Source organism: Natator depressus, chromosome 6 (assembly GCF_965152275.1).
Source record: "Natator depressus isolate rNatDep1 chromosome 6, rNatDep2.hap1, whole genome shotgun sequence".
NCBI lineage: Eukaryota > Metazoa > Chordata > Testudines > Cheloniidae > Natator > Natator depressus.
The window spans coordinates 44,707,653-44,728,116 of record NC_134239.1 but is presented as its reverse complement, the minus strand read 5'-3'; the positions used below and the strand labels follow the sequence as shown (position 1 = coordinate 44,728,116).

The following is a 20,464-nucleotide window of genomic DNA, read 5'->3' as shown; positions in this document are numbered from 1 at the left end:
TGAGCTGCCAATGTGATATGGCTGTAAAAAAAGCTAATGCGGTCTTGGGATGCATCAGGAGAGGTATTTCAAGAAGGGATAAGGTGGTTTTAGTACTGTTATACAAGGCACTGGTGAGACCTCATCTGGAATACTGTGTGCACTTCTGGTCTCCCATGTTTAAGAAGGATGAATTCAAACTGGAGCAGTACAGAGAAGGGCTACTAGGTTGATCCGAGGAATGGAAAGCTTGTCTTATGAAAGGAGACTCAAGGAGCTTGGCTTGTTTAGCCTAACTAAAAGAAGGTTGAGGGGAGATATGATTGCTCTCTATAAATATATCAGAGGGATAAATACCGGAGAGGGAGAGGAATTATTTAAGCTCAGTACCAATGTGGACACACAAACAAATGGATATAAACTGGCCACCAGGAAGTTTAGACTTGAAATTAGACGAAGGTTTCTAACCATCAGAGGAATGAAGTTTTGGAACAGCCTTCCAAGGGAAGCAGTGGGGGCAAAAGATCTGTCTGGCTTTAAGATTAAACTTGATAAGTTTATGGAGGAGATGGTATGATGGGATAACATGGTTTTAGTAATTAAATATTCATGGTAAATAGGCCCAATGGCCTGTGATGGGATATTAGATGGGGTGGGATCTGAGTTACTACAGAAAATTCTTTCCTGGGTATCTGGCTGGTGAATCTTGCCCATATGCTCAGGGTTTAGCTGATTGACATATTTGGGGTCGGGAAGGAATTTTCCTCCAGGGCAGATTGGAAGAGGCCCTGGAGGTTTTTCGCCTTCCTCTGTAGCATGGGGCATGGGTCACTTGCTGGAGGATTCTCTGCTCCTTGAAATCTTTAAACCACGATTTGAGGACTTCAATAGCTCAGACATAGGTGAGAGGTTTTTCGCAGGAGTGGTGGGTGAAATTCTGTGGCCTGTGTTGTGCAGGAGGTCAGACTAGATGATCATAATGGTCTCTTCTGATCTAAATATCTATGAATGTATGGTACAGTGTGTATATAGATAAGCTATATAGTGAGTGCTTAGATATATGTGTGTATGCACACGTACCCTAAGATATTATGATGTCTGTGGAATGAGTCTTGAAGTCCTTTACCAACTGATCTTGACTGTGTTTTAATTCTTGAGTGCATTTAAATAGAGAAATTACAGTAGTGAATTTGTGTCTTGTAATATTCATCGAAAATAAACCAACTCTCCAAGGGATTGGCAATCTGTTAGAAGTACAGCTGCAAAGGATAAGTATGTCTCTCTTAATAATGTAGTTGCTAAAGACAGATGCTTGAGAACACTAATCTCTAGTGTTCAGCTCTTCTCTGGTTTCTGCTCCCTGTGAAATAAGACTTCTTAATCTAGGTTTCAGAAGATGCTGTGTTCAAACCTTTTATTTGATTGTTAATTTAAAATTGCTATTTGAGTCTAAATGGTCAACAGTTTATTAACAACTTGCTAAAGATCTTGTGGTAATGTTGGATTATAATAATTTCATCTATTCAAGAATGTTTTTCTTCATTTAACCTTGCTTCTATGTAACACTCACACAATCTTAATTATTTATAGAAAGATCTATTTTTCAATTATTAAACTTAACATACAACTTTCATACTTCAAATTACCAATTAATTAAGACAATAGTTGATTTTGCTCCTGAGTTTTGAATTAAGTGGGTTGCATTATTTCTGCCTCCCTCCTACATACAAGTATTTGTAATGGCTCTTCAAGCTCTGCCCCTGCTCCTTCAAAATATACTCAGCGGTCTCCTATTTCTAATCCTGCTGTAACTGAGTTACAAAGCAGCCGAAGTGCAAAATGTTCCTTTTTGACTTTCATCTACCACCATCCCTAACGCAGTCACACAGACATGCACACAAACCAACCTTCCACTTAAATATTCAACCTTATTGTATTGTGTCAACTGTGTAATTTGTCTTATTTACTATAAACATTTGTTATCTTCATAAATGGGATCTGCCCATTGTATACATCTTCAGTGCATTGATACAGTGACACTAACAGTAATCATAGGTTTATTAGGCTATTCGCAACAGAGGCGTCACATGATTTTATGTTAATTGATTACTGCTCTCAGAAAGCCACCTTTGAAATTTCACACCTTTGTCCTAGCCCTTGGGAATGTATGTCTACACTAAAGCTGGGAGGTGAGATTCCCAGTGTGGGTTGAGAGACTGTCCCACTAGCTCAGCTTGAGCTAGCGCACTACAAATATTAGGGTGGACACTGCAGCCCTGGCAATAACACTCGGGCCAGTCACCCAAGTTCGGACCCAGAGGGTTGGGTAAGCTTCAACTTTGGTGACTTGCCTGAGCCCCTGCTAGTGCCTGAGAGTCCACTGCTGGAGCTGAGCTAGTATGGATCTGTCTACCCACACTGGTAATCATACCTCCCAGCAACTGTGTAGACATACCCCAGTCTGACTCTCAGTGTATTTCCTTCATTCAGTTACACTTTGCTTTGGATTATGTTCCTAGTGACACCTGTGCAACCCTCGTTAAATTTAGGCACCAAAACAGTAAGTCATGTAATTAGAAAACAATTCTGTTGACTCCACTACCATAGGAATATAATATAACTAGAAAAGTCCTTCTCACCATATTTTGGTACTTCTGGCTGTGGCCAAAACTGAAATATTTTAGACTCTCAGAAAAAAAAAATGTTTTGAGTTTGAGTCTAAAATGTGGGACGAGTTCAGGCTGTTTATCACTGGAGTTGATTCACCTACCTGAATTGTTTATATTTTGGATTTGCATTAGGCATTTCTGTAGCATAGTAAACTTTTACTTTCCTGTCACGCATCCTGTGCATCTTCTTTACTTGTCACCTAAACACACATCCTTTCAAGTGTTATAGAAATGAGACTCTTCCACATATTTTCATATCCGTTGTCATGTGTAAGAGTTTGAATTATCGTATTCCTTTAAATCTTTCTCACTCAGGGCTCACCTTACTGCCTGGCCTATTTACATTTTTTGAAAAGTTTTATTTTTTTAATCTGTTTTAAATAACCCCAACTCTGTAAGGACATGATTTTCACAGACAGACAGGGCCACACAGGTTTTGGGAGATCTGGGGGAAAATCTGCAACTGGGGTCCCCCGACTCTTCCAAAAAAGCTACCACTGAGGAGAGGCCAAAGGATGGGGGAGGCTTGAGAGTGAGCCCACACCACATTCATCCCAGTGGCAGCTCAGCTCCACCTCTGTGGGGCTGGGCCTAGCTCCCTGCTCTGGGCATTGTGACCTGATATGCGAGGTCGCAGCACCACTCAGGTTTGGTCTGGTTGCCCCTCCACTGTGAGTGGCCAGTGGCTGAATTCCAGTGAGTGGCCTTGCGACCTAGTTGGGCCCTCTCAATTGGGGGATCTGGGGCAAATATCCCCTTTTGCTCCCTCCCATTCCCTGAGTGGCCCTGAAGACAGACCATGCCTTTAGTGCAGTATAAATATCTTGAAGTAATGTTAAAGAAATCTCTTGTACTAATGTATATGTGTATTTTTAATAAAAGTTATACCGTAATCTAGACCAAGTCAATTACCATGGTTAATAAACCATTTGAATTTGATCTACCCAGTAGGAATGAGCAGGGGCAGGGAACCCAATTTCAGATCAGTCCAAACCTGGAATTTTGCAATTGTCTCTACATTTTGGCATTTTCCCCATTGCTGGAAGAGCTTATGGGTAAAGACTGTAAAAGAAGGAACAGACGTCAGTCTGTGTTTTTTGAATAACTGATAATGCATGTGGCCATTGAGACATATTTTCTGAGAGCTGGCACACTGTCCCTTTATTATTTTTGAGTTTTAGCTTTGTTTAACTACTTCACTGCCACTGAATTAACTTGTAGTTAGTACCTCAGGAATGAAGCCTTTTTATACTGTGAAAAAGCTTATGTTGTGTATGAGCAATGTTCCTAAACTCTTCTGAATAGTGTCAAGGGCAGTATTGCCAACCCCAAATGTTCAAAAATCATGACTCAGGCTCACCAAAAATCAAATCATGAGATTATGTAATAATAAGAGATTTGGCGTTCTTTTTATTTGCCTTCTGCTTTTTGACCCTTTAGGGAGCACTGGGGTCACATTTCGAAGCTTTCTTCACAGCCACGAGGGCTAGAAACTTCATTTTTCTTTAAGAATGAAGGCTGAAATCATCATGAATTCACTTGATTCCAGGAGCTGAGGCTTTAAGAAAAACAATTATCCTGAGACTCATGACAAAATCGTGAGTTGGCAACACTAGTCAAGGGAAGTGTTTTGTCATGTACACTAGAGAAAACAAAACAAAAATTATATATAAAAATCCACAGCAGCAAGTCTGAGAGCCCTGGTCAACTGACTTGGACTCATGGGGCACTCACCCCTGGGCTACAAATAGCAGTGTAAATGTTTCCATTCCAACTGGAGGCTGGGCTCTGAGACCCAACCCCCATGCCGGATCTCAGACCGTAGGCTCCAACCCAACTAGGGACATCTACACTGCTATTTTTACCAGTGTAACATCACCCTGAATCCGCTGACTTGAGCATTGAGAATTGCTGCCATGTGTGGATTTTGCCGAATTCTGTCGTAACCCTGAGAATTGGCAACGGCTGCAGGAAGTAACTATTCCAACAGATTTCATTCCATTCCATTCAAAAGTGTTTTGCTGTTTTTGTTTGTTGTTTTTTCCTTTTTAAAGCATTGGTGCAAGAACACACAAACAACCTACTAAAACAAACACCAACAAGAAACCCACCAGAAGACCCAGGAAATTCATCCTTTTTACACAATAGACTTACTGAATATTTAGTCATTCGGATTTTGACGACAGGAAGCCTTCCTTCTGTTTAAGGACATGGGCTATGACTGAAGATATCTGGGTTCTGATTCCTCACTCTGCCAGTTTTCCTGTGAATTTGGGAAAGTCACTTAATCTCTCTGAGCCTCAGTTCCCATCTGTAAAATTGGTGTATTAATACTTCCTGTCTCCCATTTCATCTTGTCTATTTAGATTTTAAACCTTTCTGTCTCTTACTATGGCTTTGTACGGTGCCCAGTACAATAGGGCCCTCATCTGTAATACAAATAATAAATAACTTGTAATAGAAAAGTTCTTTATTTTGTAAGTTCATAAATACAATCCCTTTGAAAAGAGAGTGTAAATTACTTCAGAGATTAGAATGACTCCTTATCTGAGTCTGAGGTCCTTTCATTTTTAATTAGACGTGTACCTTATAAAGTATGAGAGCCCCAAAGCAACTAAATGCTTGCATATCATTTAAAAGTTGTTTATGGTGCATTATTTGTACCAAATACCAGATTGATCCCTATATACTGTCCAATTCTCTATATGGAAGTACACTGCGGAGGCAAAAATTTTACAAGATTCTGTGGATCTATTGCATATGCAAAGTACATAAGTGTGGGCTCCAGACTTCCCCAAATACCACAAATAAGATCATATTATGGAGTAATCACTGGTTTAAATTACATTTTAGAAACAAATTCTGTTTTCCCTTCAGCAGCAGATCAACAGCGCGCACACTTGTGCTATAGGCAGAGTTTGCCCATTCAAATTCCAGCTCTGCAGAGAGGCAGGATCTCCAGAACAGGAGTCACAAGTCGTCATAACCAAGGGATCACAAATCAGGGTCAGCATTTTTGTGTGCACATAATACATAGCCACCTCAACCAAACCCTGGCCCATATCCATAGATCCCAGAGTCATTTATCCCTTCTCTGATAGGAAATGAAAGGGGACTTTCTTCAGACTCACCATAGGAGTGTATTGTAGTGTATTGACATCTAATGGACACTTAATGTAACTTCACCATAAGTGTAGCTGAGGCCTGGCCTGACATGCGTAATTAATACATTTCTTATATGCAGCATTGTAGCCATATTGGTCCCAGGGTATTAAAGAGACAAGGTGGGTGAGGTGATCTATTTTATTGGACCAACTTCTGTTTGGTGAGATAAACAAGCTTACACAGAGCTCATTTCTTGGAAGATAGAAGTAGAGTGGTAAACAGATCATTAGGTTGAAAACAGAATGTTTGTGCTAAAAAGACAGAATGTCTAAGCCAGCTAAGGATAAGAGGGAGATCACCCAGGGAACCATTTACTAACAATGGACAAGATAAATTAGGAATGTAGAAATAAGGTAAAGAGTAGGTCGAGCATAGGCAATGCATGGACAGAGCATGCTACACAGGGTTTGGTTTCTGCAAAGTAACCATGCCAATCCCAAAATGTGTGATGCAATATATAGTAAATTCAAAGTAATGTGTAAATGTGTATATAAAGGGGAAGGTATTTCTATGTAACTTTGGATGTGTGGTATGCCCTATACCCACCTCCTAAGCTTGGTATGCCCTATACCCACCTCCTAACTCAACTCAGTTTAGTTTTGCTGTGTGCCAAATAAAGGAACCTGAAGGACAAAATCTGGAATTGAACTGAGTTTTTTGGGTCTCAGAGAACTGGATGAAGTGTTCTCTCAGAATGGACAAGGTGTTCTTGATAAGCCAAGTGGAAAAGTCTTGGAAGGAATAAGTTTCCAACAATAAGTTCAGAGTTGGTTAAATCTGTTATCTGGTTCTTTCAATCTAAACTTGTTTTAAGACTCTGCTTTCATCCATGTTGTTTCATGTTGCATTATTAAAACTATAACACACAGAAAAGAACCTTAGTCAATGTAGTTCCTAAAGAGAACACCACAGGTTGTGGTGTTCTAAGTCTTTTGAAGCATTTAAATGTTGACTAAAATACACTAGCTACCATATATATATATATATATAATGCTGATAGTATTGCCTGCAATATATATTCCAAGCATTTAAGTATACATTTTAAGCATCAATATAGCAGTTACATAGCTCAGATTGCCCTGTAGTTTTATTATAATCCTGTTCGCTTATGCGAAGTAACCCATAATGCCTCTCATTAATTGAAGTAAGCTTTGGCCTAAGTAGATAAGAAAACTGTCAGTGCAAGAACATGTAATTGTTTCCTCATAGCAAAGAAAGGGAGTTGCCCTTACAAATCTTTTTATCCTGGTACAGGCTTAGGAGGTGTCCTCATGCCCCTTAGTACCTGGAATGCATGAGTTCAGAACAAAAGATAAAGGGGTACGTCATGATACCAGAAACAAGGTAAAAAGCTGATTAATTGAATCTAGTTTCCTTTCAGGTGATGCATATAGTGCCTTTTACTGATAAACCAGTAGGCTATAAAAAGATGGCTTCAGGGATGTAACGTTGGTGAGCACACCTTGTGCATAAGGCGAATGTACCATAGATGCACGGGACTGGTCTTTGGAGACTGATGTATAGAACTTTTTTTCCTGTACCATATTAACAAACCTGATCGACATTGGTTATTCGGTCTCTTCAGTATATTTCATAACGAACCAAAGTGTGGCCAAGCAAATGACTGTGCAATTTATCAACAAGCTGGAATACAGCCTTAATGCTTTTAAGTTTTATATTGGATATAAAGATCAAATTCTGCCCAGTCAGACGACCCCTGCATCAAATTCATTCTTGGTGTTTCTTGGCATCAATTTGGAGGCACCTACGTAACTAAAGCATTTTGGCAGATCTGGGCACATAAACAAGACAATGGAATTTATTTATTTGGCTTTCTGTATTCACTCTTCTGCCATAATGTGTGAAGAATGAATAATATCCCAGATTTGGTTTAAAATTAATGAAAATGTTCGATTTAAGTCTTATTAAAATGCTAATGAATTTTAATCTCATTGATTGAGAATGCTCTATTAGTTCCTATATTGCATTTAAAATGTACAGACAAGATTTACAGTATCTGAAATATTTAGGGAGTTTTACAGTGTCTGTGATATATGGCGAGTGCAGATTATCATTATTAAAGTGGAGTCTTGATTTAGTTATTTAATTATGGTAACTGCATGTGGTATCTGTTTTTACAAGCATATATGCATTTCCAACTTAATGCTGAAAAACTCAAACCTTTACAATGACTTTAAAGTGTCAGTCATCTGAGGACCTGGCACATTGAGCAAATCATTTTTTGAGGGAGAGTGGAAAATACAGTAAGATGAGTACTGGTAAAATTACACTCTAAAAAGGAAAGGTCTATATCTTCTGTTGGGAAATAATATTTTATCATGCTCTTCTCAGAATGGAGTGCGCTAGTCATGCCATCAAAGTGTGCTTTGAAGAGTGAATTACTGTTAACTGGGGTGGCATAAGGCCACCTGACTTACATGTTTAGAATCTCATACTGCATTTTAACAAGTGCTGTGCAGTTGATTTATCATCAGAGCTATTAAATCTCTCAACACTCTTGTACTGTGATATTTCAGTAAAGAGAAAATTCAGCAAGCAAGCTTTGGAGGGAAGAATGGGGGTCAGTAGGATAGATACGTGTTCTTGCTGTATTTTCAAAAGCTGAGTTAATGTTTCCTAATTACTAGCTCTGACAGGAAGTTGATAAACTTATCTAGTATATTTTCATAGGGAGAACTTCCTGATAAATAGGAATGAAGTGTTTAGGACCTTTAAGAGCAAATGGCACTGAAATAAATAGCAGAGTAGGGCTTTATTGAATATGCTTTGCTCTTCTGAGGCGAAGCAAAAAGCCTGACCACTAAACAGCTAAGCTAAAAGTCACAGAGATATAAAGAGTGTGTGTTGAAGGCCTACATTTGATTTTTTTTATTTAGCATGTGTAAATACCTCAGTGTTGAAAGTTACATATACTGACAGAAAACACTACTCTAAATTCTTGAACATATTGTGAAACAATTTTCACATCCATGCATATGTACTAAAGAGATGGACACTGAGTAGGGCAGTATGTTTGTTTGTTGGATTCTGGTTACATGTGCTTGGGAGAACTGTGCGCCAATCCAAACCACTCAACTCCAGTAAATGCGCCTTCATAATTCATGCCTGATGTAAAGCATATAAGACTAGAGGAAAGCAAACAAGAAAAAAAAGATGTCACTGAGCAGTGTGTATGAATTCTTACATTATTTTATTGTTGTAATCCTCGCTCAATTCACCCTTCTCTAACAGTTTGTTGTTCTCGCCCTCATTCATTATATTGCATCTTAATTCTGGATGATAAATTCTTGAGGCCATGGACCATATCTAAATTTTGCTGTGTGAGGTGCTTAGCATACCTTTTGGTCTAGAATAAATAACTCCATATCTTCCCAGTATTCTCCTGCATAGTGGTGGTAGTGAGATCTGCTGATCTTCCTTGGTAGATAAGGGAATAGCATGGGGTGTGTGTGTGTGTGTGTGGCGGAGGGGGGTGATTTTGTCAAAAAGTCAGTGATTTTATTTTTTAATAGCTTGGTGTGACTCGTCTGTCATTCTTTATGACAAATTCAGTGCCCAATCAGGAAGTTTGTTTTGGGAGCCTTAGGCTGTATATTGTGTTTGTTCATATCTTCTGGTGTGTTCCAAAGACACTAAGATATTGGAGTTGTGGCTCAGAAAGGTCAACTTTTCCTTTAGTGGCTAGTAGCTGCCTTCAAAACTGAAAGACCCATTCTTCTGGATGAGAAGGCCTTCTTGTATAGAAATAAAGTGGCAACCTTTTATGCCTCCTGCAGTTGTTGAAAATTTGTACTTTAAATTGCAAAAGAAAGTCAGAAGACTTCCACCTCTCAATTAATTTTCACTTTTAGTCAGGTTTTTAGAGGAGCAAGAATGCAGTTTTGAACTACATTTCACCTGCAGGTATCAGAATGCTAGTACAACTTTTGCAGGTTCAAATTTTCACCTATGAAAAGAAAATTGCCTGCTGAAAATATAGTCTCTATACCTTCATTTACTTACTTATCATGGAGGTACAAAAATACTTTTGCCTGCTTCACAGGGGTATTGTGAAGTTCAGTTAACACTTGGAAAGCATGTTGATATTTATGGATGAAATGTTATATATCAGGAGTTCTCAAACTGGGGTTCGGGAGCCCTCAGGGGATCACGAGGTTATTACATGGGGGGATCATGAGCTGTTAGCCTCCACCGCAAACCCCGCTTTGCCTCCAGCATTTATAATAGTGTTAAATATATAAAAATGTGATTTTAATGTATAAGGTGGGGGGTCACACTCAGAGGCTTGGTATATGAAAGGGGTCACCAATACAAAAATCTGAAGCCCTGTTCTATATGGTAGAACAGGATAAAATATTATTGAAAAGTTACTTGGTAGTTAAAAAAAAAAAAAAAAATTCTTGAATCTTCCTAATTCAATCCAGATGGTTACCTTTCTCTTTTTAAAAAAACACATAATACTACATAGCTTCTGATTCTGTATATTTTGGATGTTTCAGGTATGAACACAAGCAGGAGTGAGACAGTGAAAGAGCCTCCATTGAAGCCCTCTAGAAGATCCATGCCATGCTTAGCACAGAGCCAAACACACCCTCACTGTCTTAGCAAACATTCTTCATTTCTTCAGCCAAATAGGCTCCAGCCACAGGCTCGGCCTCTGAGTGCAGGCACTTCAACAGCTACAGTCAATGTAGTGTCAGAACGAGGTGAGTAGTTGTCCTTTATTTATACCATCTTCCTTCCAATATATGTTTTTTCCTAAACTGTGAAGTGCCTGAGTTTGTAATGCTTATTTTTTGGAAAATAGTGAAATCATAATAAAATACAAAAACTTGATCTTGAAAAGTTTCCATAATACTATTACTAGAGATGCTTACAGAAAGTGATGATAAGTTTTAAAAAAAAAACCCACTTACAGACTGCACAATACTTAGATGAATCACTGTAGTATCTGTGCTACTTATTTAATATTTAAAGAATGCCTGGAAATTATTTCATGAAGGGGATCTTAGAAAAATAGGGCAGCTGCTCCTCAATCGTGCATTATGGTTTTTACAATACATACTGAAAATATTGTGTGAAATCGTGGCCCCCATGAAGGTAATGGTGAAGCTCCTATGGACTTCAGTGTGCCCTGGATTTCACCCAATGTATTTATAGTATGTGATCTAAATATATAAATATATACCTGTACCTCGGAATGAATGCACAATGTACCAGATTAGAAATGTCATGACCCTTGACAATGGCAAACCTGTAAATGGGGGGGCGTAATGGATATCACAGGTCTTCTACCCAAAACTGGCTCCACACAGACAGAAAGCCCCCCCCCCCACACACACACACAGAAGAGCCCCATTGAAATAAATAGGACTCCATTAAGGCATAAGGGTCAGCATGTACACAGCAGGATTGGGGTCTTGGCTTTTATCTGCATCTATTGTTTTTTTGTCACCATTTCCAGAATCATTAAGTTTAGAAGCTGCTAATTGATAGTGATTTAAGAGCATAATGGAAGATGCATGTATTTATTCTGATTTTATCTGCTCATGGAATGTATGTTTTGTCGATGGTGGTGCTTGTATATACTACACTGAGAACGTCTAGGTTCACACTTGGCCTGCTTGGCAGTTGCTTTTAAATTTCTGTTTATATGTGACTTAGGTGTGCTCCTATAATTTCTCTCCTTCCTTGTTGTTGTTTATTTCCCTCAAATACTTGAGTGAGCTTATCCTGTTCTCCAGGTCTGGTTTGTGATGTGAGGATTAAATCAATCTTCCTTTTGTTGTTTTTGGGGGGTTTTTTTGTTTCTGTTTTGTTCATTTTATCACATCACAAGCCCAAATCTAACTTGGCAAAAACCTATAAAATGATTTAGAAATATTTTAGTTAGCAACATAAGTCAGAGCCCGTGCATGTCACTGTCACTGGGTGACTGGCCCTTTTAAGGAGAGATGGGTCCAGCCATCAACTGCCTCTCAGCTGGGGCTGTGGACCTATGGGTCAGTTTGATAGCCTGAAGACTACCTGGTCCTATAAAAGCGTGTGAGAGCTCAGTTGAGCTAGAGACCTGCAGGGAGGTTCTTCCACCTACTATAGGAGCCGAGCTATTTGACTTGCAGGCAGATGGCCTGGGGAATGAGAACTTCAGGGAGCAGATAGGCTATTGCAAGATTCCTGGGATCAGAGCAAGGACCTGGATGGTTCTGGCATGTGAGAGGTAAGGGAAAAGCCTTTGCTGGGAGCTGTAGCCCTTGTAGGGCACAGGAACTACCCATTGCAGTATTTTTGCCTTCATTTTTGTTTAACCAATAAACTCAGGCCTGAGGCAAGGGCTTGAAACAGACTCTGATATGGGATGTCATTCCTGGACTGGCGAGACAGCCCAGGAGTTTACAGGTAATAGTGCCCTGCCCACGTGAAACAGTGTTACTAGCAGAATTGGGCAAATAATTACAACAATTATTCACTGAATAATTAACAACATTTGAAGAATATTGCAAAATCTATCAGATAAAGAATTTGACCAGCTTTTATTACCAAACTCTGTGAGTGATTCTCCTCCAAATGTGGTGATAGCTGAATATTTTTTAACATGAGTTTAAGCTTCAGCAGAAAGAGAATCACAGGCACTGATAATTCAATGATGCTCTGTTACCACTAGCAGAAAATGCTCTACAAAGTTTGTCAGTACGTTTAATGCCTTGCTTTGGCCATTCTGAGTATGTAGCTGCCAGAAATTGTTTCTATGTTGTTTGCAACACAAAAAGATTACATTGATGGAAACTTGCATTTATTTCAGCTAAAGTGATGGAGACTCTGGAAAACAACTTACTCAAGTTGTCTAATACAGAATACAGTGATCCATTTTTAGGTGAGTTTCTTTGTTATCTCAAGCGGCTGTTATTTTTAAAATTTGTTTTTCTTGTTTAACTCTCACAGTTGAAACCTCCATTCTTGAAGCTGAACTTCCAATTTTTGTGTGAAAAGGCAGACCTTGATAAGTTAAAACAACACACAAGGATTATTTTCAAAATGTTGGATAGGCTTTTTTTGTTCATTGAAAATTCATGTATGCATGTTGACAACTTCTGTTTGTAGTTGAAGTGTATTGACACTTCCTCCTTTCATTCACCCCAAAAGAGTATATTAATTATAATAGCAGAGCAGGTTGGAGTTGGAAGTAGATACCAATCTTGCAAAAATAAAATCTGCAAACTAACAGATTACATAACAAATATTGACTCTTCAAGGAAACGCAGACACACAGGATATATGAACATACATTTATAATTTGTTTCATGGAAAACTTTGAAATATTTTCAGTAAGAAGATAGCAAGATGAGAGTTGCTGATGGGAATAGAATTGATTATATGGTTTCATGTAGCTCTCAAAAGAATTAATAGAAATTCCATAAAGCTTTCTAGTCCTAACTTCCCTCCTCTCTTCTGATGTTTTAAATGGGCCTCTATTAATTTGTCCTTTGCCAAATTGGAAAAAACTTTCAAGGAATTTCTAGAGAATAAGCAATAGAATGTAAGATGTAAATGTATAGATTTTTCCATACTCTTATCAGATACTTTTAAATATTGTGAAGATATTTTTCATACACATGAAAATAACTTTTTTTGTATCACTGTAGTTTATAATATGACCTCTTGGAAGTTTATAATTTAAATTAGTTTCCTTGTTACTATTTATTTATTTTTCTTGTTCACGTGCAATGATATGTTGTTTTAGGATGGCTCATGAATGCTGCAGGGACTTTTTTTAAAGAAAAGAATGATACTTATGTTCTAGAGAGAAAACACACAAAATTATTGCAGTTTTGCAAATATATATCAGAAAATTGTTGTTTTGGGCATATTTGTCCTAGTAATGATGTCACTTAAATCTTTTTGAAGATCAAAGAATATCAGGGAAAAGTCACTCCTAGACACGTTTCAAAAGTAGTATCGTATGTGCTCCTACAAAATGAGTGGGTACATGCACACACAAATAGTAAATGTGTAAAATTATGCATTGATGTACACAACATAGGAAGTTGTACACACAAATATCTGAATTGTGTGCACATGCAGTTATCTGTGCAAGCACAAACACATGTATTTTGTGGATGTAGCATAAGCAACTATTATGAAAACTGTTGCTGGTCACACTCAGTATAATGACAAAAATAGCAGTTTCATACGCCCACAACAGGTCAGTCTGCATGCACACCCCTGTTGTTTGTTTTCAATTAGAGGCATTTCTATAATTCTCATCACCCAAATATTTCAGCATTGATTTCTCTCATTGCCCTGGATATAGTATTTGGGAAGGTAAGTGGGTCCTTGTGGTTGAAAGGAGCAAGTGGAAATTAGAATGGGGGTGTTGGCTCATTAGTGTAGTTGCCTCCTTGGCGGTTTAGCAGTCTGAATTGCTATCCCTAAATATTCCAAAATCATGACTCTGGCTTAAAATTCATGGTTTGATTTTGTTTTAATAGTATGCCCATGGGACTTGGCTTCTTCCTGATTTTGGGGGTGGGAAAAGACATGGTGGCATTTCCCCAATACCACCCATTTTATGGTATCAAAATAAGATAATCAAATATAATAAAATAATGCAAAATAAGATTTCACTTCCAGTGAACTGTGCTGATCTGAGATCCCCTCTGGCCTTTTATACATGAAGGATGAAATAGTTAACACTGTTGACGTTTGTTATCACTGAGCATCTGAGCTTAAACCTCACTGAGATGGATGAGGCAGCCAACATCCACTGGGGACCCACCCTGTCCTTGCCCAGTCTGTGCTATTTAACTTCTGGATTGCTGTACTCTCCACTCGGTAACCAGCACCTGCTCAGCTTCTTCAGAAGTTGATTCTTATGGCTTGTCTATACATAATTTTGAAGTGCTTTTAGTATATTGATTTAAATTTACGAAAATATGCTATACCAATGTAAGCACCTTTATACCAGTATAAGTGCACCCGCCCGAGGGGAATTGCATCTGTTTCTAAATAGATATAGTTTGATTAGTATAAAAATTGTGTGCAGACCAGTGCTTAGTGGAAAGAATTAAGGGGCTTGGTTGCTGTGGATTAAGTTATTGTTGTGATATTGCCGAGCATGACAGGTGAGATGCGGCCCATTCAGCACATGTGCTCAGCAGAACTGCTCACGCACTCTGGACTAAAATGTGCCTTCAGTTACACTGGAGTAAATCCAGGGTTACTCCATGGAATTGCTTTGGCTTTACAGCAATGTAACTGAGAGTAGAAGGTTGTATTTGCTTTGTTCAAGCAAGAAGAAAGTGTTATAAATGGAAAATAAAATCCAAATATAAAGAGTGAAAATTATTTTAAAATAAACAAATCAGAAAGCTTGATTTCTACCACAGGACACCAGATAAATCCAAAGTTTGTGACTAAAAATAAAAACTGAAGTAACTAATAAGTTTTAAAATGCAGTTTGCCTACTGATCTCTTTTAAGTTACCTATCATGAAGTAAGATTGCAGGCTCCATTTTTCCTTTTCATTCTGAACAACAGCAAGCAGAAGGATCTTGCTTTTAAAGTGTTGCTCTCTAAACAAGTGAGGATGACAAAGCACTGTTAAATGCTTTAGTCAGGGCTAGTACATTTTGATGTAGCTTGCATAATACACTTGATTAATGTGCTTCATTTCCTCACTGAACCTCTTACAACTGCCCCCTGAGAACACTAAAGATAGGGCTGAAATTAAGTGAGTGTGGTAAATTTTTAATTAGGCAGCATCATAGCTGCTTTTTTTTAAAAGATGTATCCTTCTCTGTGGTGTTTTCTTTGAGTGGTAGCTCAAAGAATTAAGGTTCTGATCCAAAGGTCACCTGGAGTCAATGGAAAGACTCCTATTGATTTCATTGGGCTTTGGAAAAGGTCCTACATTTATTGCAGGTGTAGGGAACCTTCTGGTTGGGGGTGCTTCTACACTGAGGGCAGGGTTATGAAGTACCTCATCTTTAGGTCTCTGGCATGGTATTTTCCCTTACTCCTCACAGTCAGTATACAGAGTCTGAGGATCCTTCTGTTAATGGAGGAGACAGGAGCTTGCAGAGCATAAGCTTAGAGATCTGACTAACCTCTCCATTCCTCATAGAGCTTTTAGTCTGACCCTCAAACTTTAGGACTGTTTCGCCTCAATCTGCTACTCATTCATCCTATTGTTCCTGGCTTTTGATTATTCAGAGCATCTCTGGGGCCTTTTCTAGCCTCCAGTGATCTCTTTCTGAAGAGGACGACTCCTCACAGCTAAGGGGTCCGTACAGCAGTTAGCAAGTGTGAGGATTGTTACATTTTGCAAACTGGCCACAAACACACAGGAAATTGATCAATGGTGAGGATTAAACCTAGGATTGTGAGAACTCAAAATACTGCCATCTTCCACTAGAGTGATAGGTGCAACTCATCCAGCTGTGAGCTGGTGGTCCCTCTGATGTCTGATGCTAAAGGAGATGTTATCATGTGAGCATTAAACCAGTCTTTTATATGTGTGCGAACAATTTTGTGCACAGTCTAAAAGAAATTGTAGAAAGTGAGGAAAGGAAGCATTCTCATTCCTGTAGTATTTATTTTCCATGTACTGTAAGAATAAATACATTTTTTTAAAAAAATGCTGCATAATAAACAAAGTATAAGCAAAATTGAAAGTATAGATTTCCTCCAGAACAATTACATCAGAAACAGGGAAGTTGAAGGTTGCAAGTACACGCTGATGTCATTCCATTACAAAACTCTACTCCGGCATTAAACATTCTGGGATAGATTTTCAAAGTCATACTAACAGGGCTCAAGCACCCACTGACTCAGAATGGGAAATGGGTACTTAACTACAGTTTGCGCCTGTCACGGTTCCCTCCCCACTCTTAACTCTAGGGTACAGACATTGGGACCCTCCTGAGAGACCCCCCCATGCTTATTTCTACCAGCTTAGGTTAAAAACGCCCCAAGGCACAAATTCTCCCTTGTACCTTAGATTAGGTAACGCTGCCACCACCAAGTGATTTAGACAAACTCAGGGAAAGGACCACCTGGAGTTCCTACTCCCCCCTAATATCACCCCAAGCTCTCACACCCTCTTTCCTGGGGAGGCTTGAGAAAGAACAAGATGAGCACAGACCAATCTTGGGGGTTTTTTTAGGACACTAAAAAAAAACCCAATCAGTTTCTAAAAGAAACAGAACTTTATTATAAAGAAAAAGGGTAAAAGAAGCACCTCTGTAAAATTAGAATGGAAGATAATCTTACAGGGCAATCAGATTCAAAAACACAGATGATTTCCCTCTGGTCCAAACTTTAAAGTTACAAAAAGAAAACCAGGAATACACCTTCGTCTCAGCACAGAGAAAATCACAAGCCAAAACAAAAATAAGCTAACGCATTCCCTTGCTAGTACTTACTTACTAATTCTAATGGAGCTGGATTGCTTGCTTCTTTGATCTGTGTCAGCACACAGAACAGACAGACCAAAAACCTTCCCCCCCACACCCCACCCCAATTTGAAAGTATCTTATCCCCTTATTGGTCCTTTTGGTCAGGTGCCAGCCAGGTTACCTGAGCTTCTTAACCCTTTACAGGTGACAGGATTTTGTGCCTCCTCTGGCCAGGATGGATTTTACGGTACTGTATACAGGAAGGTTGTTACCCTTCCCTTTATATTTATGACAGTGCCTTTGAAAATTAAACCCTCTGTGGGTATTTGTTTGGGGAAAGAAGTATATGTTTAGGATTGCCTTCTAGTTACCTTCTGCCATCTTTTTTTCCCCCATAAAGATATGCCCCATAAGGCCCTTTTACTTTGTATTGGGCTTGTTCCTCAGCAGGATTTGATTGGTATATTCATTAAGTGAACTCAAACGTGATTTCAGTAGAGGTAACAGTGATTTACACCAGCCGAGGATCTGGCCCATTTGTCTTGTATCACAAAGCATTGTGCAAAGCAGTGCAAAATTTAATTTAATGAAAATAAGCCATGTCCAGTGAGCTGAGCCAACTAAATGAAGAAAGTCACATAAACAAGAAATGTTTTTAGTTCTAGAACCATTAGATATGTAGCCACACTAATCTGTTGATTGAGTCCTTCACAGTATCCGCATATAATCAAGCATTATATCATATTTGGATTTCAGACAAGGTGTAGAAATGCTTGATAAAAAAGCATACTAGTGCACAAGGGTGAAGTGAAATAGTCAATCTGGGAGTTAATCAAGGAAGGGTTGTACATACATACAGTTCTAAAAAGGAAATTGTTTTCCGTTTTAAAGATCATGCAGCTGGATTCATTAATGGGAGTTAAGTAATTAAAGGGAAACTTTTTAAGAATTATTTTTCAGTTTAATTGTGAATCTGTGCAGGAATCTGCTCTTCTGGGGATTTCAACTCGGGACTTTTGGCTCCAAAGCAAGGATGCTGATAGTTGAAGTAATATTGAATTTCCATAAATAGTCACCCAAATGTCCTCTTCCCAGCCTCTGTAGCATTTAGATAGCAGTAGTTATTACATAACATGTTTTGTACTTTCTAATGGGCTGATGAGAGCTGGCAAAATTAATGTTAAATAGCTTGTTTTAATAAGCGTCTTACCATTGCACTAAAAACTGCAGCACACATGAGTAAAGTTTAATTGTTTTATTTATGTAGCTGACAACAGAGTTTTGTGTTCACTCTGCTCTGTCCTCAATACTAAACCACTTCCACTCCTACTTTGCCCTTTATTTATATGCATTGCCTTCAGTTATAACCACTACAGGACAAATGCTCTCCTCCACTGCATGGTGCGGAGCAAAGAGAGCAGAATTGGGAGCACAGGCACCAAACCACACAGAAAAGGAAAAACAGTAACTTCACTGTTCTCTCTGTGCTTTCCTTGGGAGCGCCTTTGTATTTGAGAACATAAGGACAGTGGCAGGACTGGAGCACTGCAGAGCAAGGAAACCTTTGTTACCTGGCACACTTTGTTCCCCAGTCAACTTCCCAGATGTACTGAACATTGGCGTTAATGCTGCCTGCTTGCTTTTTTTTCCCCCCTTGAAAGATTTAATGTGCACTCTTTCAAAGATTGAGGGCCTTGTTTCTGATTGTACTTAGGCACCTATAGATGTCGGTAGGTGCTTAGTGGGATTTGCAAAAGCACTTTGGCACCTAATCTTCTTAGATGCTTTTGAAAATCCTACTAATGCTTATCTGCATCCTTTGGCACCTAAATACGTTCGTAAATCTAGCTCCGAGTCTCATTGCTTATCTAGAAGCCAATTTTACCACTCTTATCTTAAGTAGCACTTTAATCAATAAATACTCTACTCATTGGGACTAAGGCTTTGTCTACACTGGCACTTTCACCATTAAAACACTTGTCACTCAGGGAATGAAAAAAACACACCCCTGAACGACAAAAGTTTTAGTCATGAAAAGTGAGGGTGTGGCTAGCCCTTCATCAGTGGGAGCCACGCTCCCGCAACAAAGCTGCCACCCTTTGTTGAGGGTGGCTTTATTTTGTCACTGGGAGGGTGCTCTTCTGGCGATAAAGAGCAGCCACACAGCACACCTTACAATGTTGTTGTAAGGGTCGTAGAGTAGACATAGCCTAAGATTCTATGCAACATGAGTAAAGGTGTCAGAAATCTGCCACTTAATTTCAAATATTCTGATATAGTTATAGCAGTACAAAAGCTCTATGCCTGCTGAACTGGGTGAGTGGAAGATGCAATGGAACACTAAATTAGAAGCTATTTTATCACCCAGCAACATCACCATTTGCAGTACAGTTGGATAAAATACAGCACAAAAGTCTCTGAATTTGCTTCAGCTGTCCTCTTCTTCCCCCGGCCCCCAGTTGTGACATTATTCTGGGGATTTGGAAAAGATCAAGTTTTATTCTCACATGGAAAGCAAATGATCATAAGTTCAAGAACTCAGAGCACATTTGGAACTCTCCATCCAGGTGTTTGTGCAAGTAGTGGTTTATTTTATGGAACCCTATTTGACACAGCAAAGTGCCCTCAATAGAGCCTCCAAAAAAGTAAGTTAAATGAGTCACACACAGAATCTGACCTCACTTTTTTTTTGTAACTGTGTGCAGCTATATGGTCCTAGTTACTTTGTGTCAATGAAAATTAGAAGACTTATACATAAAGTGAACTTGCTGTATTTTATATGGGCTGGGACATTGTTTAACATCTCTCACTAGAGACTCTGACAAGTATCTGACTGCACTCTTCTCACCCACAGTTTGAGAACTGCTGAACTATAGGATCCAGCCTTAAATTCATAGATTGAAGTCATTGCATAGAGTTAAGGATTGAGACTATCTAGTGATGAGAAAATCCTTGAAGCACTCTACTACTTATTTAATGGCAGTTTTTAAAATTAAATTTCCCTATCAGTGTGCTATGCCTTGTTTAAAACAAACAAAAACCATACAGTATTCTACATGATAATAGTCAAAAACTTGAGCAACATTATGTAAGATGTAAAAATGGGAGTAGTATTATGTCAATATTTTCTTATACAAGAGGTGCAGAGGTGGTTATTTTAGGCATTAGAAGATGTGAAATGGCTCCCTTAGCCATAGACTCATAAACTTTAAGGTCAGAAGGTACAATCATGAT

At 38.8% G+C, this 20,464-nt stretch overlaps 1 protein-coding gene across 2 annotated transcripts in view; it reads left to right on the top strand.

Moving 5' to 3' along the window:
- ANO3 (anoctamin 3) overlaps positions 1-20,464 on the top strand; it is a 364,404-nt gene that overhangs the window by 217,261 nt on the left and 126,679 nt on the right. For both annotated transcript variants that reach the window (XM_074955170.1, XM_074955171.1), the window contains exons 2-3: positions 10,334-10,540; positions 12,637-12,708. In XM_074955170.1, coding sequence (XP_074811271.1) covers positions 10,336-10,540; positions 12,637-12,708 — 277 coding nt within the window. In that variant the 5' untranslated portion in view covers positions 10,334-10,335. The remainder of the gene's footprint in view (positions 1-10,333; positions 10,541-12,636; positions 12,709-20,464) is intronic.